The sequence below is a fragment of the Dermacentor silvarum genome, chromosome 6 (genome assembly GCF_013339745.2).
Source record: "Dermacentor silvarum isolate Dsil-2018 chromosome 6, BIME_Dsil_1.4, whole genome shotgun sequence".
Classification (NCBI taxonomy): Eukaryota; Metazoa; Arthropoda; class Arachnida; order Ixodida; family Ixodidae; genus Dermacentor; species Dermacentor silvarum.
Genome location: NC_051159.1, coordinates 46,601,939 through 46,621,376, shown reverse-complemented (window position 1 = coordinate 46,621,376; position 19,438 = coordinate 46,601,939). Strand labels below are relative to the sequence as shown.

Here is a 19,438-nt window from a genome sequence, read left to right as displayed (position 1 = left end):
CGGTCCGCCTGCGTTATCGTCGCAGTCGACTCCCCTCCTAGAACGATGGATGATAAGAAAACAATAGAATAAAGGGAAAAGAATGCTTACATTGCCCGCCCCTAGGCTGGAATAATGCAGCGTATTTATTCCAGTTCTTTTCGTTTTAGTGCTACGGCAGTCGTCATAGCAGCCGTCCGCCGACGTTGTCGACGGGGTCGGCTAGTCGTGAACCGTACACGATAAGAAAAAAAATATAAATCAGAGGCGATTTAAGGGTAAATGCGATGGAAATTAGTTACCAGTGCGTCGCACCTCTTTGTGGTCCCGGATCCATGAGTTTAACGGCGTTCACCACATTGCCAAAGTGTTGTTCAGGAGCTCACTAATAATAATTTCGATGTACTGGGGTTCTTTACCGCGCAACTAAGGTACTGCTCACGAGCATTTTTTCATTCCGACTCCATCGAAATGCAACCGATGAGGCCGACATCGAACCCGCAACCTCGAACTCAGCAACGCAAGCTCAGCAAGCGCGACCTCGAGCTCAGCTACCGCGGCAGGTCAAATTAAATATCTTTAATTGAATTGTCACATTATACCAGCTTATATATTTTGTTTGCGCGGCTTCATAAAGCTTTTCTTTCTTTAGTTCTTTATTTGGCAGGGGAGTAGGTAATTAAAATCTGCTCCCATTTACTCGAGACGCATTGATTATTCTGAACAAATTAAAGGTTTGTTAATGCCTATAATATGTATGATCAGCATTTCTTTCAATTGTGTCTTTTTGCGCAATCTTTAGCATTACATTGTGAAAATTAACCGTCCGATGGCGCCCTGGCTATGGCATTATTCTACCGATCGCGAGGTCGCGGCTTGGGCTCCCGCAGTGATTGCATAATGGGGAAATGATACAACGTTCGCGTACCGCCTATTGGGCGCATATAACGAATGTCAGGGGGTGGATATTAATTCGGAGCCGCTCGCCGTTACGACGTCTTTCAGAGATGTGAGAGTTTCGGTGACGTTGTACCTGATAACTGTGCTATTAAATCATCAACACTCACTGCCGAGCTTGTAGTTATAAATAAAGAAGCCTGATAACACTTGGAGTTCGCCTTAGGCATGGGGTGGTAATATCTCGCCGCTGCGTGTGTTATTCCGAGCGCCAGTTTTTTTTTTTGCCGTCTGCAAGATAAGTATAGTCGCTGGCCCTCGAATACGCACGGCTGTAGATGAGCGTGCAACGGTAGTGCAAGCGGTTCAACAACCTTTTATAATAAGGAGGACGAGCCGCCATTGAATGCGGCACGCTGAAGGTTCACTAATCGCAGACTCGTGGTTTATCGTGGCTCTGAAAAATGGAGGCGGTCACTTCCCATGAGTGGTGATAAAAAATTCTTCCCAGTGACCAGTGGGCCTCTGTTTTCGAACTGTAATGATTCACAGGTCGTCGTGCGCGGTCTCCTTCTACGGCCACTCTGTCGTAAATGAATATTTGCCATGAAGCTCCGCAAATTCTACGATCGCTCACTGCTGTTTAGGTAGCCTTTTCTGTCTTTCGTTGTTATTTCTTCTGTGTACAGAGCGTAGTCTAGGACCCGGTCACGGAGCATAGAGGAGGAGAAAGACAAAGTGAAGTGCTCTTCGAAATCACTAGCTTCATCATCAAACTGGCATGGAGGCTAGCTACCTGCTCGGTGCGTATGACATTTTCTGTTTATTCTTCATTCTTCCCTTCACGCTTGGAGTTACATCGCAGCACATCTGATCGGTAGCCGGTTTGTGTTACCCTTCCTGCCATCCCTGTAGATAGCGCATTTCACTTAAGAGCAATATCACTGCATGCCGTTGCTTTAATGGGTCACGTAACATTGATTGTGATACCTGTGCATATTCGAAACTGTGAAACACATTTTGTTGGAAAGTGTAGGTTACAAAGACGAGAGAACTCGTTATTGCGCAAGAATGAGTTGAGTATCCCAAGAACCACTACATTTAGGACGAATACTAGGTCCTATGAATACTAAGAAGAATACTAAGACATGCTTGTGCACTCTTTAAATTTATTCCGACGTATGTATCGATCTCAATCAATATGTGTGTCTCACACGAAATTTTGTAATGTCTTACGCGTGTGTTTAACATGCTCTGCTGTTACATGTACACTCATACAGTGTGGTGTTTTTTTTTTGTGTATGCTAACGTATGCTGTGTCATGTTTGATTTATTGCCCACGTAACCAACTTCTGTATCTACCACGGTAATGTCTGGCAATGATATGGTAGTGTATGTAAAGAAAAAAAAATCCGCCTCCATTCAACTCGGTTAAATTGGATGTACAGTTAAATGGTGCGGATGCTAGACAAGTTCCACACTGACGTTATATGACGTCACACAAGCACCACCCCCACAAGCGACGTAGGTCACGCGCGCACGCACGTGTGTGGAAATGCAGTATACATCAGTTATTCTAGGCCGTCTGCCAAGCGCAAGTACCTCATTGAGCTAAATTATGGATAAATGTAAATTACACCAGAAAATGCATAAAGTACGACTTAAACACACAAGCTGCAGACATGACAGCTTTGATTTTCATTCGAATGTAGGAGAGAACATAAATATCTTAAGCAGTAACTGAAAGGCAAAGCAGTTTTCCAGCTACCGTTTGAGGTCAGAGTCGTCGCGTCCGCTAGAGGACGCTGCCGTTAGCACAGCATACATACTGACTCTTGTAGGCCCTCCGCCTGGCACGAGTGCCTGATAGAACTAATTGAATTTGTCAAAGTAAGATGCGTCCAAAAATTCGTAAAGTATGACTTACACACAACCTGCAGACATGGTAGCATCGGATTGTAATTCAAATGTACGAGAAAACATAAATTCTGTTACGAGAAAACTCAAAGAAAAACCCCCTTTCCAGCCGCCGTTTTTTTTTTTTTTGCTTTTTTTTTGGCGGTAAAGGGGGGGGGGGGAGACTTTGACGAAAAATTCCGACCAACTGGTGGCTAACAGCTTCGCTGTGAAAAATGCCTTCTCCTACAAAGCAATGCCTAGCTTTGAAAATTATTTTTATATTCCTTGCACAGATCGGCCTTGTTGACAAACTGTACCATGTTTACATGAAGACTATCACCTGTGTTTCACCCGTAAATACCGTGATCATATCTTTTCGTGTTTTTTTTTCCTTTTCCACCCTCCTTCTCCTACGGCCTCTGAGTCCCCGATCCCCTTCGCTCTGCAGAGTAGGAAGTAGGCGCCTACTTATATACGCTGGCAGATTTGTCTGTAGTTCAATAAAAAGCTTTCTCTATCTGTTCCTCTCTCACCGCTGACCTAAGGAACCGTTCAGAGTTGCAGCGATATAGGAGGGTTTTAAGCGTTTTAGCTATTGCTTTAACCAGATATAAATCGGAGGGTCGTTACACGGTATATTTGGCACGCCATAGTGGGGACATGTGTGCTTTGCATTGCACTCCGACGTGATGAAGATTGATACTAAAGTCGTTCGTTGATTCTGCTTTCTGTTTTCTTACGATAGCAATTATATGGACACTCAGAAGCAGATTTCTGCCGTCGGCGTCGCCGTCGCCGTCGCCGTGAGGTTCCGTATGACGTCAGTGGAGATGAAATTGTCGCCGCGCGCCGAGCGCTGTATGTGCGAGTGAAAGGGCGCGAGGGGCGCGCGCTTTCACGGTGAGTGAACGCACGGCGGAGAACAAACGCGCGTTCTGCGCCGTGCTCCCTTAAGGGCTTGCAGAAGTAGGCGTCTCTTTCCTCCTTTACAATCACCATATATGTAAGCAAACGCGCCCTTCTTTCGACGCGCGAGAGGCCGTGGGAGAAGGAGGGGATGGGGGGAGGAGGAGGGAAGGGAGGCGACGTTTAGCTGCGGCACCAAGTGCCTATTTATATCAGAGGCTCCGGCAACAGTCACCAACGCCGCACGCATTTTGAGCGAACGCGGGCAAAACGCCGACTGCGTCGACAACAGTTCTGCGTGTTGCCGGTGCTGCTGCATGTCCAAGTTTATACAGCTGATAAAGCTAGTATCATTACTCCGTATAGCTCTCTACAAATTTGCTATCGCAATTGATGCTTCGCCTTTCAGGTGAAACTGCGACAACTTTTTTTTTACGGAAGTTTAGATTACGCAGCTATGTGTACAGCGAAGCGTGCGGTGGCACCATAGTTGTCTTCATTATAATATTAATAATAATAATAATAATAATAATAATAATAAGAATAATAATAATAATAATAATAATTAAAAAAATACGGTCTCACTGTTTCACAGTGTCATTATGTGGGAGGATTGAAATGCTATAATAAAAAAAGTTGTCGCAGTTTCACCTGAAAGGCGAAGCATCAATTGCGATAGCAAATTTGTAGAGAGCTATACGGAGTAAATGATATTAGCATTATCAGCTGTATAAACTTGGACATGCAGCATCACCGGCAACACGCAAAACTGTTGTCGACGCCGTCGGCGTTTTGCCCGCGTTCGCTCAAAATGCGTGCGGCGTTGGTGACTGTTGCCGGAGCCTCTGATATAAATAGGCAATTGGTGCCGCCGCTAAACGTCGCCTCCCTTCCCTCCCCCTGCCCCCCCTCAAACACGGCCTCTCGCGCGTAGGAAGAAGGCGCGTTTGCTCTACATATATGGTGATTGTAAAGGAGGAAAGAGACGCCTACTTCTGCAGCCCTTAAGGGAGCACGGTACAGAACGCGCGTTTGTTCTGCGCCGTGCGTTCACTCCCCGTGAAAGACGCGCCCCTCGCGCCCTTTCACTCGCACATACAGCGTTCGGCGCGCGGCGACGATTTGATCTCCATTGACGTCATACGGAACCTCACGGCGACGGCGACGCCGCCGGCAGAAATCTGCTTTTGAGTGTCCATATAATTGCTATCGCAATAAAATTTCCGCGCCTTATTCACGGCATCATGAAGCCTACACTTGCTTAACATTACGCTTTGTCTCTTTCTTCGTTCTTACTTTCTTGTATAAAAAGAGAATGTGCAATTCTTTCCGAATCTGCAGAGTGGGCCTATTACAAAAAAGTTGGAACGCGATTTAGCGTCTAATCGAAGTCGATCAAAGACAGCGTCTTCCTGATCGAGTTGGGGGTCAGAATTGGGCGGAGTCACTAGGCGCAACAATCAGGCGTAGGGGGCGCTTGTATGTAGGCTCCCTAATCAGTCGCGTCACACCTCGCGTGAGAGGATTATCAGGAGCGTCGGAGTGCTTACAATTTTTTTTCTTTGTGCTGCACCGCCTTTGTGAACGGTATATATTCATCAACTGCCCCCAATAAAGGCTAGGAAGACACATACCCGATACGGCAAAGTGCCTCGCCAAGAAAAAAACAATATTTTTTTTAAGTCTCTCAGTTAAGTCCGCAGGAGAAGCGTTAAAGGAGATAGCAACGTTTGGCGTTGCACTGAATGCATCTCAGAACGCTTGCGTGATGAAGGCGTGCCCAAGACCGCGCCTCGACAGTGCATGGTCGATGCGAGACCGAAGGAAGACCACCGGTGTTTTGTCAGGGTTCATAGAAAGGATGAAATAAAGTTAGCTTGACACTTATTGATCGTTCCTCTCGGACGATAGTGTAGGCATCGCGGTGCGGTAAGCATGCAGCAGCTCACTAGGCACAAGGTAGAAACACTAGTGTTTGTGTTTAAAACGCTCATGCAGCCGCCGTGGAAGCCCGAATGGTGCTCTGGCTCCGGAAGTGCCGATTGAGCGGATCGTGACATGTGGGTCCAGTTGGCTTCGTCGCTTTTGCAGCTAAACGCATTGCGCGCCCGTCTCGGGAGCACCTTGGGAAGAGCATATGCTCGGGCATGTTGGTAATCCTTAGCAACAACTTCTTTTTAGCGCACAAATAAGAACGACACAGGACTGAAAGTGACGACGCGTGCATGTCAGCGTCGTTCCTTTTAGTCCTGTGTTTTTCTTTGTGCGCTGAAAGAAGGTGGTACCTTCTAAACCTTCACTATCACGGGTGGCGCATAGTGCCATTATCTATAGCGGGACACCACGACAACGCTCACACCGAATGAGTGCTTACAATTACAAATACACCTCGTGGGTCCATATAATGTCTATAGCAATGAAATGTCGTGCAGCTTTACGTGCCAAAACCACAATCTGCATATTAGTTACGACGTAATAGGCTATTCCGGATTAAGTTCGACCACGATTAAGTTCGTTAGCCTGCACCAGATGCATGGTACACCAGCGTTTTTTTTATTGCGATAGCAATTATATGGACACTCCAAAGCGGATTTCTGCCGTCGCCGTCGCCGTGAGGTTCCGTATGACGTCAACGGCGATGAAATCGTCGCTGCGCTCCGGACGCTGTATCTGCGAGTGAAAGGGCGCTCCGGACGCGCGCTTTCACGGGGAGCGAACGCACGTCGGAGAGCAAACACGCGTTCTGCGCCGTGCTCCCTGAAGGTCTGCAGAATTAAGCGTCTCTTTCCTCCTTTACAATCACCATATATAGAGAGCAAACGCGACTTCTTCCGTCGCGCGAAAGACCGCGGGGGGACGGGACGGAAGGAAGGAGGGGAGGCGACGTTAAGCTGCGGCACCAAATGCGTATTTATACAAAAGCGTTGCGAGGCGAGAAGGTGGGTAAGATTTACGACGCTGCTCGACGAGTGTCCCATTCTGATCTCGACGAAAACCTCCGAGCCGCTCCCAGAGGCACCAGCAACAGTCACCAACGCCGCGCCCGTTCGGTGCGAAAGCGGGCAAAACGCCGACGGCGTCGACAACAGTTCTGCGCGTTGCTGGTGCTGCTGCATGTCCAAGTTTACACAGCTGATAAAACTACTATCCCATCCTTACAGGAAAGCTTAATTCTGAGGAACTACATCATGAAACAAAGGAGACATTGAGTTCACGACATGTGTCAAGTAGTCTTAGGAGGATGAGAATCTAACCTCTCTTACCAACAGACAGGAGTCAAGCACGTTTTAGCTCGTAAAGAACTATTTTATGCGCGAGCAATTTCTTCTGGTTTCAAGGGCTCCTTTGTGCGTGATAAATTTAAGCTGACGTCATCCTTCTTGGAAGCCAAGGAAAGCTCACGAGCATTCAATGTTTCTTGCACATAAATTGTTGATTCTATATTTTTGTTCAATATTTTACTGAAGCTTTCCTGGTACAAATTTTGAAGTGAAAATTTAGGTTACAAACACCTGCATGGTAAAATTCAGGGAAATAAAAAATTCTCACTGCAGTTTCTGGCAATGAATTGAAGGGCTTTCTTTCGAACTGCGAAGAAGTTGAGTTGTGAGCAGGACCTGGTTTTTCACACCTTCACAACTCAAAACCATAATTGTGCGAAATATGACCAAGGCCTATTTGAAGACAACTTTCGTGCCATCGAGGGCCGGCGATATGCATTAGGCAGCAAGCTCCAAAAATAGAGCGCGGAGGGCTAACCTCAACGTGATGCGCCACACATGGACCCTTGCGAAATTTTACGGATAAAAATATTTATCTGCGGCGCGAAGTCAACAAATATGTGATGACCATTGTTGACACTCACGCTTCTAAAATAGTTTTCTTTGTTGTTTTTCTTGACGGTAGATATTTCCAGCAAAAAGTTGTGATTCCTGCAGGATTCGTTGGGCTCTGAAAGGGTTCAGAATGAAAAAAAAATGAAACTGTGGAGTAAAGGGAAATTAAGATGACACAATTCCTATTGTTAGAAACATCACATCCCACGTGCGATGCTTCACGAATCAAATTGCAGCAGTGGGGTGTTTTACCCTCCGCTTTTGGGGTGTTTAAAACACCACAGTGAGGTGTTTTGCCCTCCAGAAAATAGGCAAACACGATATAAAGGTAGCGAAACCACCTCGTAGTTCCCGCAGTGTCTCGTCATGACGTCATAAATTTTGCCGATGCCCAGTCGAGCATAAATAATTAAATTGTTATCGGTAAAGGTTGATTATCGACAAAGCAGCCATAGCCTGTTTTCGAGGCACAGACATTGGTGGGTACACAATGACGTTTTATTATTCCGCCATCCACTCCTGAAACACTTAGCAAATTTCCGAAGGCCGAATTCGCAAAAGTTGTTGACTGTTCGCCAACGGTAATGATGTGTCCAACGTCAGGATTAGCTTAAACGTATATCGGGATTGGCTGGAATTCGGGGGGACTAGAAGTGGCCTAAGGAAGATGTGAAAGAGAAGATGGACAGGTGGGGTAGAATTAACAAGTGCCTAGTGAGGACATGCTATACATTTGTCCTGTGTGATTTATGCGCATTACCACTACATACATTACATTATATTACGCCACAGTGGAGGGACCACGGAAGTGTTAAGCACTTCCATGGCTACGTCATGGTTCGTTGGCCACTTTGCAGCTTCTTGACGTTAGACCCGATAATTCTGCAAAACCTCGGGGCTCATTCATCGCAGTAAACAACTTATTAGTCGTCGCCGTTCGCAAAATAGAGAGATGATTACGGCAAACATTTCCTCGTATTTTGTTTTGTTTTGTTTTCTGCATTTCTGTTCACACCGGACGGACTTGACATACGGCCGTCTCTTTCTGTTGCAGGGATTCTTGGTGCCAATGCAACTCGTAATGTCACCAGGCTACTTTCGCGTGAGAGCCCTTTCATAGTGCCAAGTGAGTATCGCCTTCATGATAATTTCTTTATGCGTAAAATCAGTGCTAGTGGCAGCCGGGCAGCTGATGCACTCGAACAGCAGCGACATCAACGAGAGCAGGATGCTGAAACACTTGCCACTCTGTGCAACTGATCTGTACGAACTGCCGATGGCAACAGCGCCCGCCAAAAGTGAGCCTACCGTCTCGTACCAAGGGTGCGGGTCTGAGAGATGTAAACCTTGGAGGAAGCCCAAGAGGCAAGTGCCGTACAGCCCCTGTCATTATATTAGGAACATCAAACTGAAGTTCCCACTGGTTGTCTGAACAGCAGCCCATAGTAGTTTTCGTTTCGATGCCTGTACTTTTATTTTTCTTGAAAACCAGTTTTGAGGCCGTCATTTCAAAATTAGGTTCCCATTCTGTACTGTAATACTAGATGAGTGTTTGTGCTTACAATAGGAAATTATCCTTACTTCTCGCACTGGTTCGCTTGTATGAAACGTCTTCTATGTAATACGTGCCTTCGTGAACTCAGATAACGCAAAATTTTTATCGTCATAGGCACTGGTTCGTGCCGTCGTGTCTGAAGCCTTCATATTTCTGCTCAGTCCTAGAGGGGATTTCGAATAGCGAAATTTCCGAATCGTATTGAACAAAAAATTTCGAGAAAAGGTTACCTACGAATACTAAATGAAATACCCAATATTTATCTTTTATTTAAAAAAGACTATTTCTAAAGCAATATGAGAGGCCACTAATGCCGATTAAAGTTAGACACCCGCTTTACTGAGGAGCCTCTAATTTACGAACAGTGCCATGGTGCGCCATGACAATGAAACATCTAAATGCGATCTAACATCCTTATTGATTAAATAAAATTGTTCGGCAGAAGTTATTTCCTCCATATGCTCGTTCAGTTACTGTTGTATCAGCGTTGCAGCCACAGCCCTAGTGCAGCAAAACCACTCCGAAAATTTAAAACTCGTATAACTGTTCCTCCCTGTATATTCTATACGGCAGTAGTTATCTCCTACTTTCAAACAGAAATAAATACACAACAATTTCGAATCTCGAATCGTATACAATCGATAGCAAATACTATTCGGTTCATTTAGAAAATTTCAAATTTTCTCACACCCCTACTCAAAAGACGAGCATTGAATGCACGTTAAAGAACCTCAGGCAGTCAAAATTAATCCAGAGCCCCCCCATTACGACCTGCCTCATAGTAAGATCGCGGTTCTGGCAAGTAAAACATCCAAATCTTATTTTATCTTTCAGCAAATAGGCGATAATGAAAGCAAGCCATTACACAGCGATCTCGGGAGCGACCACGGCCGCCTGGATCGACGCGCGCGGCAGGGTTGCTCCGGCCGTCCCATTCGGACGGAGAGGGTGCAATTGCGGAAAGGGGCGCGACCGCTGCTTTCGCCGCACCGCGGCGCGCGCCTCCCACCCCTCAACTCCCTTGCTACGGCTGCGCGCGAGACGATTTGCGCTATAATTCGCGCTATAATGAAAATATCGCTTCATAAGAAACCGCGAGAAGTTGTGCCGAACAAAAAGGCACACAAAAGCACCAATGTCCCCTTGACGCTATTTTTTTTTTTCTTCTTTGCACTCCAGCCTCTGTCAGGATGATGCTGCCCGAAAAACGCGTACACTCGTAAGCCAAAGTTTTGAGGGAAAATTACATCCGCGCGCGCAAGCGCAGCATGCCAATGGAAAGCCTGCACGCGAGAGAAGGCATTCGAGCTCTATCTGCTAGAAGGAATGGCAGCTGACTGACGAGGCAACCAAGATTTTTTTTTTTTTTTTTTTTGCGCGAATCCGCAGCCCGCAAACTTTTGTTTATGACTTGCATTTTCCCCAGCTTGACCAATTGACTGTCAAAATACGCCTTGGAAAGCGAGAGATATGACTCGGTGCTTTTAAATGGAGAGCTGAAGTCGCGGCAGTCTTGCATCTGTACATGCGAATGCGTTGTTTATTGTGTTAAATAATCGTGTTAAATAAGCGAACTCATCGCGCGTCTTCCTGCACGAAGTATCAAGCTGCTTACCCGAGTCGACAGCCACGGACAGACATTTTTCAGCAACTTTCTGAGCCATCAGTAAATAATTGAATACCATGTTTGTATTCATGGCGAAATTACCAGCATAACACATTCACAATACCTACAATTTATTTACGATAGCAAACACACAGCGCTTGTGCACTCGCAGTACTCCTTCAAACGCGGATAACTTTTCGGCTCAGTGGCTTACTCATTAGTTTTTTGCGGTAAGCCGCTGTGTCCGTAACGACTGCGCCAATATTTGAGTGTAGGGGCTTTATAAATTTGCTTGCAATTCATGAAGAAATCGCTGATGCATGCTTTTCGTTTGCCTAGCTGGCAAGCAAAAAGAGGGCAGCTCTCTAAGTGAGGACAAATTAAAGCTCCACTGCTCCAGTTTCCTCCACTGGAAATGCGTGAAAACTTAGACCAAGCTTTTTCTTGGTGCTCGACTTGCAGCATGGCACGCAGCAGTACGGCATGTTTTTGAAAAATACAGTAAATTACACGCAGAATTTCAGGCGAGATTATAAAAACAAATCACTTGCCTCAATTCAATGTGGTACAACAATGTGAAATGCATATGAAAGCATATATGCTAGTTACACAGGGCCTTCAGCAGCAACACTTCCAAGTAACATATAGTTGTTCGAGGCTTGGTGGAAAAGCCGCTTCAGCACCACTGATGTATCGTGGGAACTTCACATTGTAAATGCGACGCGCATGCAAGGGCCCCGAATAATTAATTCGGCCGGTACATCAGGCTGGAGAAAATGTACTGCAAAATTATTATTACCACCGTGATTTCTGTATATGAAGACTTCTGTGAACACAGCGCTCGACCCGAGAACGTAGCCATACAGTGACCACGATGATGAAATACTTTTCTTTTTGAAGGGAACAGCGAGCGCAAGAAAAGAATGACGAGCGTGGTCAGGGGAAGCGCTTCGGCACAGCGGCAACTCGCTCGCCAGAATACGTCTCAAGGCGCATGCAATGCGCCACGCAAAGTCGCGCAAACACCCTGCCTATGCGTTAGCTGCATCTCTATCGTATTATGCTACAAAGAAACACCCTCGCTGTGTAAAGCCGGCTTAAGAATCTATCACCACGTGCCTTGATTCTCGTGCAGTTTCTTGCAACTGTCAGTCCACTTTGGGCCAACAATCAACCTATCTTCACCACGTGCACGATGTCAAATGAGCATCTCTCCAAGCATCTTCACGGCCGCGACGCCGTCAGCAGAGGGGTGGGAGCACAGCGCCGCCTCACGGCGCGCGGGGCAACTTCCTCAATTACATGTTTTCAATGGGGCGCGCGTCGAATGGGACGGCCGTAGCAACCCCGCCGCGCGCGCCGATCCAGGCGGCCGTGGAGCGACAGTTGTCATTCTGAATATACCGGCTAGATGGCACCGCAGTACCTAGCCACATAGCCACAGCAAACAGGCTGTCACAAAGCGCGCGCTTTTTGTAATGCAAGTTTGTGAACGCGCAACTGAAGCGGCGATCGATGAGCAAGGGCTCGTACGTGGGCGCCAATTTGTGCGACAGAGACCTCAACTTGCAATCGCAATTTCTTTCAGCCACACTTTTAAGCGAATAGCCTTAAGTTTTATAAAACGGATGTCTTGAATGATGAACCGCTTATTTTCACTTATTGTAGGGGTTTAACCCGTCGATTGATCGTCATGATAATACATTGATATACTCTTTTAATGCTTAAAGTGCACAACAATGTGCACATGCAATTGTGCACTGCGGTAAAGCCATTCGCTTAAGTTGAGGATTGCGGTGGAGCTTACTGAACTTATCTAGAAACTGACAAATTGCAAAAAAAAAAAAGAAATAGAAGAAAAGAAATTAAAAGAAAGAGCACGAAAACAGTATATTGTGGCGAAGCATACTAATAGAGGCGAATGGAACTGGTGGAGTGAGTAATCTTGTGTATTGTGGTGAAACATCTTCACACTAATGGCAAGGGCGAGCCAGGCATAAGTTAATCTATAGCGTTCATAACTTAAATATTTTAAATTATTTGCGCGCGCATGGGATTGACCCAACTCACTGTATCTAGTGGATGAATTCAGCCTCCATTCTCTCGCAACCCCCCCCCTCTTTTTCCCCTTCCTCCTTTTCTATTTCCCTAAATTATCTTCCGCTGCTCTATATCGGGAACAATGGTCTGGTGTGCGCCCCGTAATTATATGCACCTGCCCTCGTCGTCTGCGACCACAGTAGGAGCACTTGAACGGCTAAGATACTTACTGTCAGGCCTGCAGAGCAGCTTATGACTGGCATGAAGATCTCGTTTTTCCCCACTGACGCAACAAAACTTATGCAAATGCTTCGCCACAATACAATTCTGCTTTGCGAGGAAGTGTACAAAGGAGTGCACACCATTGCCTTTTTTGAAGCCTACAACGCGCCTTTATTTTTTTCTACATATAGGTTGCGGTTACTACCTATGTTTCTAGAGTCATTTCTTTTGTTCATAGAGACAGAAATTCAGCAAGCGAGGGAATTATAATCAACCAAGTGTGATTGTGACATGTCAGAACGGAGTTGGTTTTAAGCGCTTCCGCGTTAACTATATAGCCACCTCATACGCAAATCAATGACGCCTTTTTAATTCGCTCGACATCTTTGCAGATGTGTCCTTCCAGAGTCCCGTCACAGAGGCTCAACAGCTTCTCAAAGGTGATAACATCCACCTCCGTTACGCCGCTATGTCGCTGGTTTTTCAGAGTTCTGAGCCATGCTCGGGTATACAGTTTACACTGTAGCGTTAGCAAGTGTTGCATGCAACCGGCGGCAAGCGTCCTAATCGTGTTTATTTGGTTCTCCTCCGCCCTCAGCATTTCCGGACGAACACGTGGGTCATCACCCTAACAACATCGCTGGTGAGCCAATTGAGTGAGCGCTACAATAGCTCTTCATCGTCATTTGCTTCTTTTTCTTCTTCAACATGGACATGCCACGTATGCGTTCTCTCAAGTGCTCATGGATTATATAGCTATGAATCTGAAACGTTTGCAACAATAATTACGTTGTTACGCGCGGAGAAACACAGGGAAGGAGACTATATTGACAGTGTATTTACGAGATCAGGCTTGTAAGAGACCGAGGTTGGAATAATAGCTTGCGCGCATAGCCCAGAGTCACCTCTTCCTCAGCCTTGCAACGGCTGGTCTCTTCGCCGTGTGACGTATGGGGCTGACGGGCTAGAGTTGATGATGATGTGGTGATGATATTTATTGACATTCCCTTTTAAACGGGACCGAGACAAATGGTTACCTAGCCTGCTTGATTTAATCTGATTTTACTATATCTATCGCCATCTAGACTTTTGCACACTCAATCCTAATTTTCGTATTTAATACCTCTATCACTATATGGTACCATTGCCTACGCTTGCAATGACTCTGGTGCTATCTATCTCTTCCTTGCATCTGTTCCACCATGGCTGACAAAATTTCAGACACGTCACACCGCTTCGTGGAGTCGTATGAAAACGCCGAGTTGGCTTATTTTTGACCACCTGAGATTCTCTAACGCAAACCTAAATTGAAGTTCACGAGTGTATTAGCATTTCGCCCTCGTTGCACTGCGGCTCCCGCGGCCAGAGTTGAACCCGCGACCTTGATCTTAGCAGCGCCACGGCATAGAGCCACACGGCTACCGCAGCGCGGCCCGAGAAATCGTTCTACGTGGATGTCGCTTGCTACTTCACTGTACAACCCAGAAACAACTGCTTTCAGTTATCCAGGGTACATTGACATTAAGGAATATTGGGAAGGGCCCGTCACCAAGCACACGTAGAATGTTGCGTTCGTTAGCCGCCGCGGTAAACCGGTGGGTGTGGCTCGAGGTCGCAGGTTCGACCCCGCCTGCGGTGGCCGCGTTCCGATAGCGGCAAACCCCACCACTCCACCCCCCCCCCCCCCCCAAAAAAAAAAAACAAGAAGAAAAAAAGATAGAAACAAAGAAAACAAAACGATCGTGTACCGTGCATTGGGTGCACATTAAATAAACCAAGGTGGTCAAGATTAACCCGGAGGGCCCATACTACGGCAAGCCTCGTAATGAGTTCGTGGTTCTGGCGCATAATACCCCGGAATTTAATTGAATTTAATAATTGCTGGATTCGTTGAAGGTTACAAAGTGAGATACGGCAACACCGCACAATGATTTAATGGGATACAAAACGCTTTGAGACTTGCCAAATAATAAATCGAAACAAATTTGTTAATATGGAAAATCAGTTCTGCGGAATCCCGCAAGGCGGAGAAATGTTGATAAAATGGAAAATTGTCATCCACCCGAATGTAGCTCGAAACCAGAAAGGAAACCCAGCGGCTTTCTAAAAAAAAATCTTCGCAGATGATGAAAACATCCCGCACCAGGACGAATTTTTCCTGAACTGCGATGCAGAGAAATTCATATGGGGCTTCCTTTGTAGCTTCTTGTTACATTCGGGTTTATGACAATTTTTTATTTCATAAATTTGTATTTAGTTACTAAACGCGAGGCAGTGTAATTGAACGATAGCAAAATATGAATTGAGATAACTGTATGGCCCGCCCGCGAAATAGAAACAGTGCTCTTGTAGTGCAATCAATCGAAATAAGCCTCACTTCCACAGTTGTCCCGCTCCTTGCATCTAATAGTAATTTAACCAATATACTAATATTTTAGTAGGAACTCTTTGACTTTTAATCGAAATCTGGAATATTCGAACCCTTCTAATTTTAACACATATTGGATGGCGTAATGCGCATGCAACATAGCGAGGGGGGGGGGGGGGGGGGGGCATGTATGCCACAAAACTTGATGTCGCCACCAAGCGTGACCGGCTCAGAAGGGCGGCATGAATCTTAGCGTAACGAGACGCTCGAACTTCGCCTTTCGCGATTTTCCGAGTCCAGAACAAACGCGGGCAGCCGCCGTGGCGTGGCGGAGTGACAGCGTTAAGCGATTTGCGGCGCCTACATTCGTCAGGCCTGTCGCTGCAGGCTCGGCAATTCGTCCCAGGCCACACGGCCGCGGCACGACGCCACGTGAGCGAGGAGACGGGGGCATTCGGTTAATTGCGACCGCGACGAGCCGGCCGCCATCCACCGCTCTCGTAACACGCGCTGGCCAAATTCGAGCTGGAGAGCCTTCGTCCGCAGTTCTTGAGCCTGGGCGTGTGTGGAGATTCTGTGTAGTTCGAGCTCGTTCACTGGCCCCAAGAAGCAGCTGTTCCGCTGTCAAGCCTTGCGAGTACCCACGTTATTAGAACGTGGAATCGCGACTGAGGCAAGCATCTTTTCTACTCAGTAACAGGTCTGCGAGCAGGTCCCGCGAAGGTGGCAATCGGGGCTGGTCGGTTGGTACAGCTCGACTCAGAGTTAAATTCTGGGGTTCTTACTGACCCGCTTGTTTTGTGATTGGGGGGGGAGGGTGAGAACCAGCAGCGGCAGCGGCAACAGCACTTAGTAGTAGAAACAGCAGCAATAGTGCCCATAAACAGTAAAACCTTCTCAGTAGAAGTAGCAGCAGATGTACCAGAAAACAGTAAAAATACTTTGTGAAATAAAAAAAAAATCTGGAAAAATATGGCAATTCTTGTAACCTATAATCTGTTTATTGTTTTTCCGTAATTTGACGGAAAGAAAAATGTTTTACTCTGCTAAGGGAGTAAATTTTACTTTCCTCCTGACCGCATCTTTCACGTTGTAAGATATAGTCAAATGCTGGCGTTCACTTGTAACAGATCATACATGTACAAATAAGCATGATACGGAGAACACGTGACACGTGACCACCTGACAATATATCTCACGCCAAGAGACCCTGCACTACGTGGCACACCCAAGTATACACTGTACAAACGACTGCATCCATGCTCTGAGTGTCATGACTAGCCCTGATTGCAGCTGTGTCTCAATCAGAAACTAAAAACATTTGGCTCGCGCATACGACATATATCTGCCTATAATTTCGTGGATGGTGGAGTTGCACACGCATATTAATTGAGGATAGTAAAGAGACGAACAAATTTCATTTCACTCATGGTACCAATGGATCGATGGATGTAAAACGTTAATGAAAGTCCTTAGGATACGCGACTCAGCGCGCATCGGGCCACTCCCACGTTGGGACAGTCAGGCCATGCCCGACCGCCGCATCGTGGGCCCTCTGGACAGCCCATAGTTGCGCCCCGGCATCGGGGCTCTTGATAGCGGAGAACCACTTGTCCTCATTTATTTGTTCCGTGCATCGCAATGAGCGGCAACGCCAGAGCATATGGTCTAAGCTAGCGAAGTCATTGCAGTGCCTGCAAGAACTACTGGCATAAGTGTCGGGATAAAGCTTGTGTAATAAAGCCGAGCTGGGATACGAGTCTGTTTGCAATAATCTGAGGGTCAATGCCTGCGCTCTATTTAACTTCTTGTGAGGAAGGGGAAAGGCTCTCCTGCCGAGATAAAAATGCTGCGTAATTTCATTATATGTTGTCGGTTGATCTCTGTTCTCCACCACTGCGGGCCGGCCGGGGAGTTCTCCATGGTCGCGGAGAGCGAGACCTCGCGCCTTGGAGTTGGCCAGCTCGTTGAGGTTTGCGGGGCCTCCCATGATGGATCCCATGTGAGCGGGGAACCACGTGAGAGTGTGGGTGGCGATGCTTTTGCCGTTGAGGATGCGACAGGCTTCCTTACAGATGGCGCCAACGCTGAAGGCGCGGATGGCTGCCCTGGAGTCGCTGAAGATGTTGGCATGTTCCTCGTCCAGGAGGGCCAAGGCAATGGCGACTTGCTCGGCCGCACATGACGACGTGCTTCGTACCGAAGCTGCGTTAACGGTCGAACCCCTGTGGTTGATGGACACTACTGTGAAATTGTTGCTGTTGTCATATTGGGCCGCGTCAACGAAGCAGCTGCTGCCAGGGAGTTCTGTCGCCTGGCGTAGGAGCGCCACGGCCCTGGCCTTCCTTCTTTCCACGTTGCGCTGGGGATGCATATTGCGCGGGGCGGGGGATATGATGATGTGGTCTTTCTGCTCTTTCGGAAGGCCCTGGTAGGAGTCTTCGACCTTAGCCGGGGGGACGCCCATCTCTGTTAGGAGTCGTCTGCCCGCCGTGGTGCCGGAGAGTCTGAGAATCTCAGCCCTTTCTTGTGCTTCTGCAATTTCAGTACCAATGTCATTTTTTTTACTTTACCATAGAAGAACCAGTACTGCTAAAGCAAAAAAAAAAAAAATCTCTTTCACGATAAAAAGCAAAAAAAGTCAGTCTTAAAAAATGAAATAATCTCGGTTTCTTCCACTGACAGTAATTTTCGGTAGTAAAAATGGAACTTTTTCGTTTTTCCTGACATTTTTTTTTCAATTTCATTCTTTGGCAGAGTAGGAAGTAGTACTATTAGCAGTTGGCAGAAGTAGATAGCAGTAGTAGTGGTATTTATTAGTAAGTACAAGTGACAGTTGTCGTGTCACTGTTAAACGTAGTCGTGATAGTAGTGCTATGGTTATTACTTTAGCCATGAAACGTACAAGTGCATCGCTGCAGGGTACATTCTACAGTGCTGTTGGTGTTTTCGCACAAGCTACAAACGTGTTCACGCGATAGCGTTAAGGGCCTCGTGTCGCAGAAAAAACGGCGTCTGTATGGGCGTGGGAGCGCCGGCGTCGGCGGCTGAAAAAAATAATCCCGAACCACCCTGACCGCGCAGGCCCTCCGCGTGGCGCAAGGCGTTAGTGAACAAAATTGAATTTTTCAAAGTAAAATCGGCCAGAAAAATTGTAAAGTACGACTTAACCACAACCTACAGACATGATAGCGTCGGATTGTAATTTGAATGTACGATAATTCTGTCACGAGGAATCTCGAACACAAACACGTTTTCCAGCAGTTCTACCATACCAACAGCGGCGCGCCCGGGTAGGTTACTTGCAAAAACACCACGCAGATGGCGCTCGCCTCCTCGGCAGCGTTAAGCGGCGCATTTAGGGATCTTTGAATTCTGTCGCGTTCCAATCGTAAAGGCGGGGCTTAAGCCTCCTCCAAATTTTTCATCGATCTCCACGCAGGTCGCCGCCACGAAGACTTCGGCGCCGCGGGCCCCGTGGTGGTGATGCTGGGCTGCCTGTTCCTCATGTTCCTCGCCGTGGGCATCCCCACGTTCATCCAGAAGAAGCGCCGGGAGGCGCGGGAGCGTCGCGAGGCCATCCTTCGACTTCAAGCCACCGAGCGCAGAGAGGCCGCCGAAGGACTCTCTTTCCGCGTGCCCGCCATGGACAGCTGAGCGACGCTCTAAGCGTCTGACCTGCAACGGTGCCGCCTACAGGCTCCTGGAATACATTGCTTTCGAAAACCGCTCGGCTTAATGTGCAGTTGTACATCGCTCGCAATAGATCGATTCTTGTGGTGTAACAGAACGCGAAACAATGTGAAGAGAAGGGCAGGAAAGAGCGTCGAAGCCTGCCGAGGCTTTTTTTTTTTTTTGACTTAGCACTGTCACTCTATACCTGAGGCCATTTCTAATAGCATCAACAAAAGCCCTAAGTAGTGTAGTCCAGGCGTACGAGTTGCTGTGTCCTGAATAGGTGTGTGGCCAACAATCCGGAATGCGAGCACCACAAACGGTGACTTTTGGACGTTGTGGACTGCCTTTTGAAGACCGTTAACGGCACACATCTGCTCAAAAAAAGCAGAACCCATCTTTTCTGTCATAATCTTCACTTTTTGAGCATCCTGCTGCATTACTTTAAGTATATG

At 47.0% G+C, this 19,438-nt stretch overlaps 1 protein-coding gene across 3 annotated transcripts; it reads left to right on the top strand.

Annotated features, from left to right (window-relative positions):
• The first annotated feature begins 1,414 nt into the window (after window positions 1–1,414).
• On the top strand, window positions 1,415–19,029 carry LOC119455475 (uncharacterized). 3 transcript variants are annotated; one of them, XM_049668811.1, is made up of 5 exons: window positions 1,415–1,679; window positions 8,572–8,643; window positions 13,333–13,380; window positions 13,539–13,583; window positions 18,751–19,029. In XM_049668811.1, the coding sequence occupies exons 1-5, from the start codon at window positions 1,658–1,660 to the stop codon at window positions 18,963–18,965; spliced, it is 402 nt and encodes a 133-aa protein (XP_049524768.1). In that variant the 5' UTR covers window positions 1,415–1,657; the 3' UTR covers window positions 18,966–19,029. The 3 variants fall into 3 exon arrangements, with proteins under 3 accessions (XP_049524768.1, XP_049524770.1, XP_049524769.1); XM_049668813.1 differs by lacking the exon at window positions 8,572–8,643; XM_049668812.1 differs by lacking the exon at window positions 13,539–13,583.
• The last annotated feature ends 409 nt before the right edge of the window (window positions 19,030–19,438 follow it).